The 16264-nt window shown below is 42.6% G+C and overlaps 1 protein-coding gene across 3 annotated transcripts in view; it reads right to left on the reverse strand.

Annotated features, from left to right (window-relative positions):
* The window catches only part of ADGRF1 (adhesion G protein-coupled receptor F1), a 38039-nt gene that overhangs the window by 15543 nt on the left and 6232 nt on the right, over window positions 1-16264 (reverse strand). For 2 of the 3 annotated variants that reach the window (XR_011430054.1, XM_005604072.4), the window contains exons 2-7: window positions 10692-10789; window positions 9314-9371; window positions 7137-7286; window positions 5724-5897; window positions 3944-4044; window positions 2836-2894 (exon numbers count right to left, since the gene is read on the reverse strand). Coding sequence is in view for 2 of the 3 variants with exons in the window: in XM_005604072.4 (XP_005604129.3) it covers window positions 2836-2894; window positions 3944-4044; window positions 5724-5897; window positions 7137-7286; window positions 9314-9371; window positions 10692-10789 (640 nt within the window). In the remaining variant the exon portion in view is untranslated. Of the gene's footprint in view, window positions 1-2835; window positions 2895-3943; window positions 4045-5723; window positions 5898-7136; window positions 7287-9313; window positions 9372-9775; window positions 9854-10691; window positions 10790-16264 lie in introns of all 3 variants that reach the window. The other variant, XM_070245658.1, reaches the window with a different exon arrangement.

Raw genomic sequence — 16264 nt, forward strand, 5'->3', positions numbered from 1 at the left:
CCTAGCACCGCTCATCAGGCCGTGCTGACGCAGCATCCCACATAGCACAACTAGAAGGACCTACAACTAGAATATACAACTATGTACTGGGGAACTTTGGGGAGAAGAAGGAAAAAGAAAAAGATTAGCAATAGATGTTAGCTCAGGGCCAATCTTTAAGAAAAAAAGGTTTTTTTCTTTATTAAAAGGTAATGGCATGATCAGATTTATTTTTTAAGATCATCACTCTGTCTGTGGTGTAGAAAATAGACTGAAGGGAGATAAGTAGGGAAGCAGGAAGACTAGTTAGGAAAGAGGTGGTGGTGGCTTGAATTAGTTGGGTAGCAGTGCCTGTGGGGGGAAGCGGTCAGATCCAGGTTGCATTTGAAGACTGGCCATAGGACACGCTAATGGAGCAGACTTCCAATGTGGGAGAAAGAACCAGTCAAGAGTGACTGCGAGGAATGGAAAACAAACCAATGTATTCGGACAACATAATCCTACTGGGCAATAGGAAGGAAGGAACCACTGATACTCAGAAAAACAAGGATGCATCTCAAAGACACCATGCTGAGTGAAAAAGGGCAGACACACAAAAAGCTACACACTGGATGACTCCATTTAAATGAAGTTCTGGAAGGGGTAAAACTAACCTATGAGCGTAGAAATAAGATCAGCGGTTATTTCTGGTAGGAGGGTGGGGCTGGGTGTGGAGACCGGCTGGAAAGCAGCACAAGAAAACTTTTAGGATAATGGGAATGTTCTGTATTATGGGAGGTGACTTGTAAACATTTGTCAAAGCTAATCAAGCTGTACACCTAAGGTTTGAACACACGTATGTAAATTATACTTCAATAAAATAAATTAAAACAAAAGACGCCTCCAAGGTTTGGGTGTGTGCAACTGGAAGAATAGCATGGCTGCAACCGAGACGGGGAAGACAGTGGGAGAAGGAGGTTAAAGGTCAGGAGAGGTGAGTGGAGGACCCCTGTTTTGGACATGTTATGTTTGACACATATGCCAGAAATTCAAGTGGAGATGTTAACAGGCTTTGGATATTTGGGTCCAGAGTTCAGGGGAGAGGCCAAGCTTGAGCAAGAAATTTAGAAATCATCAGCATATAGATGGTGTTTGAAGTCAAGAAAGTGAGATCACATGTTAATTCTGCAATAACTCCATGAGGTAAACACTGTACTATCCCCATTTTATAGATAAGGGAATTGAGTCCTGAAGAGAAGTTGAGTCAGGTAATTATCAATTACTAATTGATGAGTTAGAATCTCTGATGCTTTCAAGTTCAAATTCTTTTTTTTTTTTTTCTTTTTCTCCCCAAAGCCCCCCGGTACATAGCTGTATATTCTTTGTTGTGAGTCCTTCTAGTTGTGGCATGTGGGACACTGCCTCAGCGTGGTTTGATGAGCAGTGCCATGTCCGCGCCCAGGATTCGAACCAATGAAACTCTGGGCCGCCTGCAGCGGAGCGCGAACTTAACCACTCAGCCATGGGGCCAGCCCCTCAAGTTCAAATTCTTAATCACTACATTAAACTACCACTCGCAATAGCTAAATCCAAATAGGCTTTTATGTAGTGATGGTCACAGTGTCTTTGTGTTCATATGGCCCTTCTATATTGTTTACAAAGTAATTTCTTGCCTATTATTTCATTTTACTTAATGAAATTAAATCAAGTTCCACAGGTATTAACAGTCCTGTTTGACAGATAAGTAAATTGAGGCAGAAATTAAAATTTACTTTGAATCACATACGTAAAGAGTAAAGCCTAAACACTTGTGTTTTATAAACTTATGCCTACTTTTACTGTGATTTTGTCTACAAATTATTAGAGACAGCTTCTAAGACATAGATGATGGAATGAAAGTTGAAATATAAATAGAAAACCAGGACCGAGGAAAGAAAAATATGAGTACTGAATATAAAACCATTATGACTGAGTTTCAATTTTGTCTATGAGTTCAATGACAGCAAAGTCAAGGGAAAATATAATCAATTATATAGATCTTGATGTAAGAAAAAAAGAGGCAGTGTTTTTCCTAGCATTGAATTTTAAAGAAAATTATACATTTTATAGGGACGTGAGATGACCTAAAGGATAATGTCCAGGACAATTATTCACAGCAAATGCTGTTGAAATTTTTCTATGGCTGTTCTTTCAATTAACTGTGAAAAAAAATATGTCAAGTTTTCTCACCTCTAAGCCACTTCCTCTATCAAGCTGACTATTAATGCTTGGTAAGCAATGCACACAGGGCTAACTAACCCAATCCCTTGGAATTAAAGCATAATAAATAAAGCATAATAAATAAATAAAGCATAAACAAAAGGATAATTTATTTGTTGTAAACAATGACTACCAGGTTTTGAACTATGGTGCATACATGATATCTACACAAAAATACAGTATTCTACCCAAAGCTCCCCTTCCGGCTCCCAATTATACATCATACCCGCTCTGTGGTCGTGGAAGGAGAAAATCTATCCCTCTGCAGCCCATAATCCTCATCGCCACCACACACCCCTTCCCATACATGCGCATCATGGTCTCCTGCCTTCTTTCAAGTTCTGCCGTACTATGTGGGTTTGTAATCCCAGTCTCTGAGCCATAGCTTTGAGAATGTCATTCAATATTTAAGTTCCTAAATTCACTTAAATGAGAATATAGACTTTCTTCTTCAGACTTTTTAAAGGATCACAGACTCTAGTCCAGTTTTAGTAATCCTACTAGAAAGATCAATTCTGCCTTCTTTTCTGTCAAGGTCACTTGAGAACAGCACTAGGCATTCTGCGGGCCTGGTGCACAATTCCGGGGATGCCCTTCTAAGGCCATTGTGTTACTTACCGAAATTGGGTGACTCGAACTGACTCAAAACCTGGAATTCTTTTGTATGCTTCTTTGAGCTTACAAAGAGAACAAAAGGCAATATGTTGGTCTTTGTCCCCACAGAAGAAAGACGTTTGAGCGAAAAATGGATGCAGACAATAAGCAAACCAACAGAGTCACTGAGCAAAGGAAAGAGACACAGCGGGAGGTAGTTTCATGTTGTATGAATACAGTTAAAATGACAGTTGAGAATGTATGCATACACACACACACATATAATTTACTTTTGAGATTGCTAATAAAGAGTGAAGAACCAATTACTTAGAATGGGGCGTGAATTTGGTGCCAGTTAATACAATAAATTTACCCAAAATCTATTTATTTTCTCCTTCTCAAAAATAAACCATGAATTTCCATATATACTTAAACTGAATCTATCGGCAAAGTATTTGCACATGTCTTCAGTTAGAACCACACCTGAACCATCATCTGAGGCAGAAGTACACTGATCTCATCTTTATGTGACTTTACCATGAGTTTAGAATTTTTCTCAGTAACTCTTTAGCTGTCAACAAAAGAGGCTTCCTTTTTTCCTTTTTTTAGTGAGGAAGATTGGTCCTGAGCTAAAATCCTTTGCCAATCTTCCTCTTTTTCATATGTGGGATGTCCTCACAGCATGGCTTGATGAGCGGTGTGTACATCCGCCCCCAGGATCTAAACCCACAAACCCCGGGCCACCAAAGCACAGCATGCGAACTTAACCACTGCACCGTGGGACCAGCCCCAAGAGAGGCTTCTTTATGGAACAAATCCCAATGAAATTTTCCCAAATGAAAATTGCATTTTGATAAATAAAAAACAGAAAATAATCAAGAAGGCTTAGCATATTACCCACATAAATGAGCAAAACTGAACACAAGTGGAAAAAAGTCAACTGCTAAACTCTCTTAGAAAAAAATTGTTCAAAATACGTCAGTTGTGCGTAATGCTGTTAACTGCTCTGTAATAACTCTCTGAAAATGAATAATTAAGAATATATATTAAATAAACATGCTAAATTGAAAACATCTGAATTTCCTGGTTAAACAGCCAACAATTTCTTATGTAGTGAGTAGAAACTGCTTACTTGAAGTTCAATTCCAGCGGTATATCTGGAGTGTGTAGCAGAGGATGAATTCAAAAGGTCTTTGGTAAATGTTTCATTAATTTTGAAAGTGCCCCAAACTTCTATGGGAATTAAAAAGAAGTTTATAGATACAAAAGCTACTCGATTGTATTATAGCATAAAATTACAGAAGTACAACTTGGAGCCCATCTATTCAACAGAGGTATTTCAATTGCTTTTTATAATGAATGCTCACCTAAAATAATATAGGAAGTGTACATAAAACCAGACCTTCAATTGTGGATTTGGAACATAATGGGAAAGTGTTGGTAATCAAGGCCACCTCGTAAGTAGGTAAACGTGTGATCACTCAGGTGTGGTTAAATAAGGCAGTCACTTAACACTGAAATACATCCCCATCTAGGCATTGAGCTTAAACATTGTCCCCATTAAAAATTTTTTTTAAAAAAATCACTACTTGCTAACTCCAACATACCCCTTGCTTACTCATCGCTGGTGGTTTTTTTGCGCTGAGATAGGTGTTTCCCCATCTTTGCACGGACAAATTCTGTTCATCCTTCCTTCAAGACCTAGTCAAATACGCCTCCTCTCAGAGAACTTGCCTGATCCCCAGATGCAAAGAGTCTTGTCTTCCTCTAAATGCCTACAGTACTTTATCCATGCCTCCCTTATAGCCTCTGTACCTACACATCTATTTGTGAACATGTCGCATGTATATATGTCCACACTCTACTTTGGGAAGCCCCTTATGAGGGTAATCACTGTCTGATCCATCTTTGCATCCTCGAAGATGGCGCAGACATGGACCACCTTTCAAAAGGTAGGTTTTCATCAAAATTTCTTGAAGAAATTACATTATCTTCTTTCTTATACTAGTAAGATACTTATACTAGTCTCCACAACTAGCCTGCTAATTCACAGATAGCAAGAGAAATGCTTCATTGTGTCCTCCCAGAATTTGACTCAGATCTGAGTATAAAAGTGGTGCTTAATCAATACATGTTGCCTTAACCTGAATTTCTGGGATCCCAGGAAAGGGAGCCAGGAATACCCAGGAAAGCTGGGCTACGTCAGGTCCTCTCTCACTCTTTGCTCAGCTCTACCAAAATCCAGAGCCTCCAGATAACTGGTGTAGTCTTTGAGGAAACTTCTTAAAGTCCTTCAAGTCCTGGAACACACGTCATTTGACTCACCTCTTCATCCACTGAACGAAAACCTGAGTCAACAGTAGTCTCTCAGCTTCCACTGGTTTCCCGAGCTAGGCTTGTAATTTGTTTCATTTTGGTAATGCATTCAGTATACATATTTGTTGGCAACTTAGAGCATTTCTTTCAATATGGTCACTATGTATTCTCCCTGCTTTCATACCTCTAGACTTCTCTTTTCCGGAAATTGATAATGGCAAAAGAGGTGAAAAGAAGGTAGGAAGAAACATTTCATTTACTCAAGCATTTCCCTTACTTGGGATTTCAGCGAATCTCCCTAAATCTCAACAGAATCATAGAATCGCAGAGCTGAGCCAGAGGCTCCTCAAGGCTAAAGTGACACCCAAACATCTACTTGCATTTCTGAATCTTCTCCACCTCTGAGGCTCTCGCTGTATCCAGCAAAGCCTAGCGGGGTGTACCATCGCTGCCCTTCAGTCTCCCTGCAAACACTAGTTCTGCTGAGGGAGGTGAAGAGTAACACATGGGCAAAGAGCTAGAGTCCCCTCTCTATCACATGCTGGGTGGAAGGGCCCCAGCTCAGAGCTCCCCTCCTGGCATCCGTCTGTGCTTACTTGTTCTCTCACAGAAATTGATGCTCTGGGTGAGGTTGTTGAGATGACAGTCACAGCTCTGGTATGATCCAGCCGTGTGAAGATAGCATTTCTGGGGATCAAGGCATGAAGGAGGAAACCAAGTATAGTCATCTTCACAGGCACACCTCAGGAACCCATTCTTGTTGTAACAGTCTGCACAAAAAACAGAACTTCATCTCATGGGGCCTAGTTAATAAATTGACTACTGCCCAGTTCTGATCTATGGCTCTGAGATAGGATCTGACCCAAATATTTCTCACCATAGGCTAGAAGGATGAAACTAAGATGGCAAATTGTTTAAGGTAAAGAAATGCTCAACTCAATGGATTATGAGGTTGGTATCAGAAATCTATCACACACTAAAATCAAATGGCTGGGACTGGCATCCAAAAGAAAAATGTAGATCCAGTAGATATCCCTTAGAATGGCAGAAAGAAGCAGAAGAAGTTACATCACCCTGGGAGTTATTTGAAAAGTTCTAGAGGGTCTTTGTCCACTATCTTATCGGAGGCTCCCCTCATCCACCTAGCACCACTCCCAGGTAGGCCCTGTAAGCAAGATGGCAAAGGCAGAGTGCCTTTTTTTTTTTTTTTGAGACTCATGATAAAAAATTCCATCTGCGAATCCTGTATGCTCATTCCCTTCAAACTGACCTAAAATTCCCACCAAAAACCATTCCTTTTTAATAGACAAAAAAATGAGGTAAAATCATCAGACATCTTTGTGAAAATAAGCATGACAGTATGCAGTGTATGGCTCTCAAATTTGATCACGCATCAGAATCACCTGGCAAGTCTTATCCCCGAATTGCTGATTCACTATGTCTGCGATGGGGCCAAGAATTTGCATTTCCAGTAAGTTCCCTGATACTGCCACTGCTGTCAATCTGGGTACTACACTTTGAGAAGCATTGCTTTAAACAAATCATTTAACTTCTCTGAATCTTACTGTATGCTCATTAGTGCTATTTGCCAAATATGCCTTGTTTTCCTCCAGGCACATGGTAGGATTGCATATTCCGGGCCCCTGAGATTGGATGGGGCCGTGGAACCAGTCCTGGCTGATTAGTTGTGAGCAGAATTAATGTGTCCCTTCTGTATTAGAGGATTCTACTGCCAATGTGAAACCCTCCAGTGTTCCATTTCTTTTTGTCTCAGAATGGGTGCATTTGAGATAGTGTCTGATTCATCAACCTGGGTCCCCAAGTGACCACACAAACACAGCTCTTCTGCCAACTGCAATGGACAGAAAGCATGAAGAAGAAATAAAATGTTTATTCTTTTAAGCCACAGAGATTGTGGGGATGATTGTTTCCACAGCATAACCTGACCTAACCTGACTGATACACTCACCTTCCCCAACCTACTCCCAGTCCCCAGAGAGCTGACTTACATGTGGTGGCCTTTGCTCTGATAATCGTCATTGGCCCATTTGACCATAATGACGGAGGATTCAAAAGCTTCAGAAAACTCTTCAAATCTCTTTTCTCCTTGGAATCTCCATAGGCCACCTGAAGCAGCAGCTCATACTCCTGGACAGCGCCTAAAAAGAGGGAGATCATCAGAAGCCTCCTTTCTCAGTCTGGGAGGGAAATATGGCCAAGGAAGTGACTGGGAAGCAATCATCAGATTCAACCTGGAGGTCACGAACTGCCACACTGCTTGTTATTGACTTCTGCTCATCCAGACATTGACTAAAAATGAGCATCCAGAGCAAACATGCAGAGTCCCACATGTGCCTGATCCATGTCTATCTACCCTTTCGCTTCTGCCAGGCCAGCTGCCCCCACGCTCTCAGACCCAGCCCAGCATCACCTGCTCACTTTACACCCATCCTCGGGACACATCCAAAGTCAAGTTTCAGGGGTCAAGATTGAAGGGAGAAGAGGTGAGAAAATCCTCGTCACTGTTCCCTCCTCCTCCCCCAGCTCTGGTCTCCTTGAAGTACCTCCAGTATACACCCCCAGTCTTATACTTTCCTCCCCAAAGAGTCCTTCCTTCACTTGTAAAACTGTTCCATTAAGTATTTGAGTTTGAATATTTATATGAAACGCAAAAGAAAAACAAAACAAACCCTTACTTAAGCCCTTATGCACATTCATCTCCATCCTATGATTTCTGAGCAGCACTTTTGTTTCCCTAAGGAAAGGCCATTATGTGTTTTCGGCTGGGAGAGAAGGTGAGGCCTGTGAGTCTTCTCCCCCACAGAACTCACGTAGGCACAGTCACATGAAACTTAGTATGAAATTCCACGGGGTTTCAAGACCCTCTGAAGCTCCTCTATGGACCCCAGATTAAGAACGTAAGGACCTTACAGAAAAACAGGCAAAAGGTGAACATCCTTTTACACTGGGTCCCATTTCATTACCATTGGTGGTGAAATTTAGATTTCTCAGGACACCCCCATGCTTTTTGCAGGAACAGAAAAGATGTGGAGCTTCTATGAGACTGTCTCATTTCTTAGGGGCCCTGTGGGGCTAGACAGAGGAGGTTTATAGACAAGCAAAGCAGCTGGACCAATCCCTAGGCTTCTCACAAGAAAATCAAGAGGGTAACAGGAAGCTGGCCGAGGCTGCCACACGTCCCAGGACATTTACAAGAGACTTCTGTCTGCCATAGCTCCCACCATTTCACAGCACAGAGCCTTAACCGCCTCCTCTTACTCTCCCCAGCTCCTCGCAGGCTGGACCCTCTGCCCCAGGCCTTGGAAGTCACCCCAAGTGGTGGAGCTAAAGGGATGCCCATTCCCACTGTGCAAGCAGGTGAGGAGTGGGGATCAGGGGAAAGGTTAACTGTGGTCACACTGCCAGGGGTTAATGGCACTGGTTCTGGAGCTAGACTGACTGGGTTTCATCATTCCTCCTGCCCCTCAGCTCTGTGATTTTATTTTACTATCTGTAAAATAAAGATGACCATTGTACCTAACTCAGAGGGTCAGTGTAAGGATTGAATTCATCTAATGCATCTCAAATAGTGCCTGGCACGTAGTAACAGCTCAACAATTATCAGCTGTATTTTTGCTGTCAGGGAAAATGTATTCATGGCATTCCAAGTTGAATTATTTCATTTTTCTGAAGAATTATAGCCTTGCATGGTGGTAAGTTCTGTGGCACTGTTAGCACATTGCTGTATGGCAGATTTACTGCACTGTAGGAAGACTTCTGTGGACTGACCCAGGAAGCTGACGACCATCTGGGTGCATCACTGTTTCCATGAGGAAATGTATTCGGTGCTTGAAATATCAGACCCACAAATGAAATTTCATAAACAACTCATTCCCAGAATGGAGGCTGTGACCATTAATTACATTGTTAGGATCAAGGTAAGGAGGAAAAGGAAGAATATGGAGCAGCTGCTTGCTAGGTATGGAGCAGGATCCTATGCCTTTGTTATATTATTTAATCCTTACAAAGTTTTACTAGCAAGAATTACTACTATTCTCATTTTACAGTTTTGGGGTGTTTAGTAATGTGCCAAAGATCACACAACCAGTCAGAAGTACTGTTGGGGTTTGAACCCTGGTCTCTTGGCACCAGCGCCCACTGCACCATCTATCTAATGGAATCTCACCTTGAGGCTTTTTCTCATTCACAGTGAGTTCTCTTTTTGTTTTGATGCCATCTCTTCTCTGTTAAAAAGAAAGAAAGAATAATTACGGCGAGGCTCGTAATGTTGTACTTCATGAGGTCTTGTTGGATTTCCCAGATAAACTGAAATCGTGTATCTAAAATGAAAGCCAGGGAAGGTGGGGAGGTGGCAAGAGAGGGCCTCACTGAGGCAACTTTTAAGCACAAACCTGAAGAAGGAGGGGAAGTGAAGATCCTTAAAGAAAGAACTTTCCAGGCAGAGGGAACAGCACATGCAAAGGCCCTGGGATAAGAATGCACCTCGTACATGAAGATAGAGCAAGGAGGCCAGAGTAGCTAAGTGGAGCAGGTGAGGGGAGAGGGGCAGGAAGTGCGATCAGAGAGTGTCTCTGGGGAGGCCAGCTGTGTAGATCTTTACAGGCTAGACCAAGGGCTTAGCTTTTACCTGAGTGAGACGGGAACCCACTGGAGAGATCTGAACAGAGGAAAGACACGCTCAATTTGCTTTTTGAAAGGCTCCATCCTGCAGCCATGTTGAAAATAGACAAGCACAGAATCAATGAGAACATTCCAGAAGTTATTGAAATAATATGGCTGGGAGGTGATGAAGGTGTGGATTAAGGTAGTAGCTTTGGAGGTGGTGAAATGTGTTTGAATTCCAGATATATTTGAAAGATAAATCCAAAAAAAGGAAGAGCCAATGGTTTAGATATGGATTATGAGAAGAGTCAAGCATGAAAATATGTTTTCTGCCTAAGCAGCTGGAGAGATGGTGATATCGCTTGCTAAGGCAGGAAAAGAGGAGCAAGTTGGGTGAGAAGAAATCAAGAGTTTAATTTTAGACATATTAAGTTGAAGCATCTATTGGGCACCCATTTGGAGATCCAAGTAGGTAGCAGCAATGTGAGTGTGGAGCTCAGGGGAGAGGTCTGAGGTGGAGACATAAATTTGGGAGTCATTGGCGTGTAGGGAACTTTAAAACCACGATCCTAGACGAAAGCATCAAGAAAGTGAGTTTAGATAGGGAAGGGAGGGTCCAAGGATTGCTAATGCCAACCTATGTGATTTTTCTCCTTCAAAGATGCCATAGGAGAGAATGTGTTGAACTAGAAGAGATCTCCAAGATGTTTAGTCCAAGATCCTTGTTTTGCAATTAGGTCATCTAAGCTCCAAGAGATGAAATGACTCATCCAAGGCCACCAAGCTAATATTGGTAATCTTGAGACAACAACCCAGGACTTCTGATCCTGAGTTGGTTAAATTATGTAGTTTCAGTTGCTTAAAGAGTGATGGATTCTAAAAGTGCCAGAGGGAGAGAGGAGAGGCGGTAGAGAGGAAAAATGGGACGGACATCAACTCACCTCCAGGAAGCCACCACGGCTCTCGGCGATTGCGAAGATAGAGACGAGCCAGAACACTCGAACTCTCATGTTCAGCAGGTCCCTCTCCTTTTCCTGGACTGAACACAAACAGCTGGGTTCACAGTCTGTGACTGGACAAACAGTGTACCACACAAGGCTGAGCACAAAAACAAGTCCCTCAAGCCAAAATTTAAAAACGTACCCGGTGGTAGGGCTGACTGAGCTGATCAGAAGCCCTGAGTGTTGATTGTTTTTCCACTTCCTGTACACAGCCTGAGGCACCATAACCCCTGCTCCAACTGTAGAAGCAGTAAATTTCCCTCTTTGCAAACTTACTAGAAAATGTCTGAAGAGCTGTCTTCTAGGTGATCAAATTTAACTAAACACAGGCTATTTGAAAATTATGACTTGCTCAACTTTGAAACAAGGTACATTTAACATCCAGCCTTCTGTGCTTCCCTGAGGTTTCCTTTTTATCTCTGTAAAAACAAGCATTAAGATAACCAAGGACCTTTAGAACCATTAATGTAAGCGTAGAATCTGAGTGTTTAGGCATAAAAATAATAATGAATCAATCTGGCAAATCTCCTTCTTTATAGCTGATGCAATTAACAACAATTGTCCTCCAGTTTATGGTGATCTCAGAATAATTTAGACAAAACTCAGCACATTGGGATGGTCACAAAAGTAGTCATTCATACCCAGGTTATTTGTGTCAATGAAACAAATCATGATAAGTTAGAACTGTTCTCTTCAAAAAGTAGTTACTAGGCACATGTGGCAATCTAGATTTTTTTTTTTGCTAAAGAAGATTTGCCCTGCCAATCTTCCCCCTTTTTTGTGTGGTGAGCCACTGCCACAGCATGGCCACTGACAGATGTGTGGTCTAGGTCTGCTCCTAGGAACTGAACCTGGGCCACTGAAGCAGAACACACTGAACTTAACCACTAGGCTGCCAGGTCTAGCCTATGGCAATCTAGATTTTAATTTTAATTACAATAAAATGAAATTAAAAATTCAATTTCTCAGTCACACTAGCCACATTCTAAGTGCTCAATAGCCATATGTGGCTAGGGGCTACTACATTAGGCAGCACAGACACAGGACATCTTGGCCAAAAGTTTTATTAGGCACGGAATATTATTCAGCCTTAAAAAAGAAGGAAATCTTGTCACAGGCCACAACATGGATGAACCTTGAGGACGTTATGTCAAGCGAAATAAGCCAATCATAAAAAGACAAATACTGTATGATTCCACTTATATGAGGTATCTAAAGAAGTCAGACATAGAAATAGAAAGTAGAAAGGTAGTTGCCGGGGGCTTGGAGGAGGGGAAAATGGAGAGCTGTTATTCAAAGGCTATGAGTTTCAGTTTTTCCAGATGAAAAAGTTCTAGAAATCTGTTGCACAATGATGTGAACGTACTTAACACTACTGAGCCACTACATTTAAAAATGGTTAAGATGGGACATTTTATATTGTGTGGGATTTTTTTTACTACAACTAAAAAAAAAAGTTTTATTGGACAGCAGTGACAGAACGTGAAGGAAAATTTCCCTGCGGCCTCCCAACGTTTCTTTCACATCTCCATGGGAAAAGACGAAGAGCTAGGATTCCCAAACTCAACGGCCCACCAGTGGGCTTAGTGACTTGATTGACAGCAGAAAAGAGGCAGAGCTGGGCTCCCTCCCGGCCCCACCTCCTTCCGAGGGGTGCTTCAGCTTCACGCCAACCCTGCCATGGCCCACAGTGCTGCCCCACGCTGTACTCTCTGATCTACGAGAAAAGCGGAAAGGTATTAGAGACAGGGAGTGACGACCACAGACACGGCCTGTGTGCCAGCAGAGGCCCTTTCTAGGGCTTTCCAGGGAAGCATGAAAAATAGGCAATGGAACATATCAACTTTTGATTTACCTTCTCCCTTTTGGTGACGGTCCTCTCGTCCCCCACTTCCTGCTTCCAAGACTCCTCCTGAATCTGTGGCTTTAACTCTCTTTGGGCAGCAGCCTGTGCTCCAGATCATTCTTCCAGATCTTGTTTCCTAAAACTTCCCTGCTCTGAGTCCTATTTCCTCTGCTCTATGCTCTTTGCTTTCCAAAAGTGATGGATATTTGTCTTTAGAGTGGTGTATTTCAAACATTTTTGACCCATAGAAAGAAATATATTTTATGACCTGATATATATGCGTATACACACACACACACACACACACACATAATAAAATGTATGAGTGTATGTGTGTGCATACATAGAGTGAGAGTAAACAACTGAACAGTTGTGTGAGACGGAACTAATTCTTTCACTGAGACGTGCCCTTGGATATTTTATATTCATTTTGCTTCATTTCATTTTTATTGGTAAATCGTCACAACCCACTAAATTGATTTCCCCATACTTCCTGGAGGGCAGCCACATTGCAGCGAGAACTTGGGCTCTTTCCAGCCCCTTTCCCACTGTTTCTCCACTTCCAAGGAAGACTCTTTTCTGAGAACTCCTGGGTACTGTTCAGGCTGTGGTCTGCAGTGGGGGGAGCTTTCAAAGAGCGTAAGAGTCTCGGTGCATGTGGGTGTGATCTCTCATCTCTTGAGCCAGGGCCTGCTTCCAAATGGGAGGCCTGGCCCTCATATGGCTCTTTCTCTCAATCTCTCTCTCTCTCTCTCAAAAATCTTCTTTCTTCCACGTGGAGTCCAGGCCTGAGGCTGCAAACCCAGCTCAAGAAGGCCCGGGTGACAGCTCTGGGCGTCGTGAGGAAACTGTCTCTCACACTCTGGGCCTCTTTATTCCTTCTTCCTCCTACTCTGGAGGGTGGATTCTTGGCCGTCTCCTTGGACTTGCTAGAAGAGGTAAACTGAAACTTATAGTCAGGGTTTCAGACCAGTGATTCCCAGGCACTGTTGTGTAGACCAATCATGAATAGCTGGACTACAAAAAAAGAGGAGGAGGAGGAGGAGGAGGAGGAAAGAAAACACGTAGGAGGAGCTCATGAGAAGACACAGATGACCCCGTCCTGCCCTAAACCTACTAAATCTCGCACCAGCTGGCTCAGCCACGTGCATTATTAAGGCTACCCGAGTGGTGTTGACCTTCAGGTAGCTTTGAGAGTTGTGATTCTAGACTGGTTCTTTTCTGTTGCTGTGAGCACGGTAGAGTGGATTTCGACTCCTAGCAACCCTGTGTGCAGCAGAGGGGAGCCCTGCCCGATCTTTTTGTGCCATCTTCTCACCTTCCAGTGCTGTATCTGACAAAGCTCCAATGCTATTCACACAGTTTTCATCGCCAGTTTCTTCGGAAGTAGGCGGCCAAGTCCTTCTTCCTAGTCCGTCTTAGTCTGGAAGCTCCACTGAAACCTGTCCGCCATGGGTGAGCCTGATGGTATTTGAAATTCCAGTGGCACAGCTTCAGCGTCATAGCAACGTGCAGCCACAACAGTATGACAACCGATAGAGGATGGTGTGGTTCCCTGACTGGGAAACAAACCCTGGGCCCCAGCACACGAATCTTAACCTCTAGTTCCAGGATAGGAAAAAAATAGTTTAACACCTAACTTAATCCTGCGACTGGAATTCTTCTTTGGGATTTGGGACTCAGGCTTCAACTACTCAAAAGTTTTTCTTTGCTTCTTTGATGCATGCAGCTCTTTTTGAGATAGGGTTGGAAAATTGATTTTCTGATAAGTAGCAAATAAATAATTTTTTATTGGAAGTATGCCCCACACAATACTTGGGACACTGTTCATCGTCCAAAATTATTTGTTGTTGTTCTGAAATTCAAGTTTAACTGGACATCCTGTATTTAACAACTAGTCAAAGGTGGGAAAACAGTCTATGAAGGTACACAGGTGAAAACAGGCTGTGTGGCCGACTGCCCAGGGTTCAGGTCCCAGCTCTGACATCTGTCAACTGGATGCTCTTTGACATTTTCTTGGACTTTCTTTACCTCAGTTTACTAATCCATAAGATGGGGGACATAGTATCTAATTCAGAGGCTCTCAGGAGAATTGAATGAGTTATTGCATATGTTGTCCTCAGAAAAATACCTGGTGGGTAGTAATCCTCAATTCTCGTTAGCTATTAATATGAGCATTTTAATCTCATCACCAGTTTATATAGTTACTTGCTGGATTGTGCCAGAATTTGACTTCAATTCTGAGTCAGATTAACTTATCAAATAAAAAGTGCTCCTGGGTTGATGGCTGCCACTGTAGAACTGAGGGATCCCAGCCTCAAGGTAATAGAAACACGTTTTTATAGGAACCGAGCTACCTGACTCAAAGGCACGTCCTCGGTAGTGAGGATGTTAAGACATACTGGGGATGGAGGGGCGCGTCTGATAACTCACTGTACTTTGCCTTTACTAATGCAAACCTGATAGTATTTTCAGCACCTCCCTTTCAAACTGGAAGAGTCCAATTATTAAAAACATTCTCAAGCCCACCCTGACGGCCTAGTGGTTAAAGTTTGGTGCACTCTGCTTCAGTGGTCCAGGTTCCAGTCCTGGGCGTGGAACCACATCACGCATTTGTCAGTAGCGAGGCTGTGGCGGTGGCTCATATAGAAGAACTAGAAGCACCTACAACTAGAATATACAACTATGTACTGGGGATCTGGGGAGGGGAAAAAGAAAAAGAGGAAGACTGGTAACAAATGTTGGCTCAGGGCAAATCTTTCCCAGCAAAAAAAAAAAAAAAAAAAAAAAATCAAGCCAAGTGATAAATGCAGTTCTGGCCTAAGTCCGTGTGTCCTTGCCATAGAGGAGGAGCTATTGTTGTCATTAGAGTATGCATGCTTACATCACACCTCGCTCTGTGGCAGCTGGGGGCTGGCCAGCAATGCCTGACCCGCAGCTGTGTTGGCACTGGCATCCGTGGGAAGGCTTCGCTGTGGGAGGACCTCCCTCACTTCCTTGAATTCATTCAAGTGAATTCACTCCTGATAACCCTTGTCCTTCAATTTGCAAAGAACAATCATCAGAACTACGCCTCTGGAGACTGTTGTCCATTGTCTCCCAATTCTTCCAGTTCTGTATTTATGACTCGAAATATCATTTATGTCAACAGCTGTCTCCTTACCAACAGTATTGCTTGTTTGGAATGGCTCACACGTACACTTTCCAGCATTTTTAGCAATAATCTAATCTCAGACGCAGTTGAACCCTGGGGTTACTCTCCTGGCATCGATCTTTGTGTTTCTTCCTCTACAAATAGAAGAATTCCCAGTAGAGCTGTCTTCCCTCTCTTTGTCTCGGACTCAGATGTACACGTATGAGTCACATACACACACACACACACAAATGGAAAGAGTAGCTCTCCAGCTAGGATCTGAAAGAAATCATGACTCAAATAGAACTGATTGGTTTATAAGCAGAGGACCTATAAAATCTTGTTTTCATTTTACATCTTATTTTATAAGTTTTTGGCAACATTTTCATTGGGCTCTGTATTTGTATAGAAACCTGTGGGCCATCTGCCTTTGAGCATGATTTCTTTGTGCTCCTACAAGTAGGCAGATAGAGAAGACAGATGGAAAGATAGGTGGGGGACAGAAAAAATAACCAATCTCATATCTGGAAAATT

Source organism: Equus caballus, chromosome 20 (genome assembly GCF_041296265.1).
Source record: "Equus caballus isolate H_3958 breed thoroughbred chromosome 20, TB-T2T, whole genome shotgun sequence".
Classification (NCBI taxonomy): Eukaryota; Metazoa; Chordata; class Mammalia; order Perissodactyla; family Equidae; genus Equus; species Equus caballus.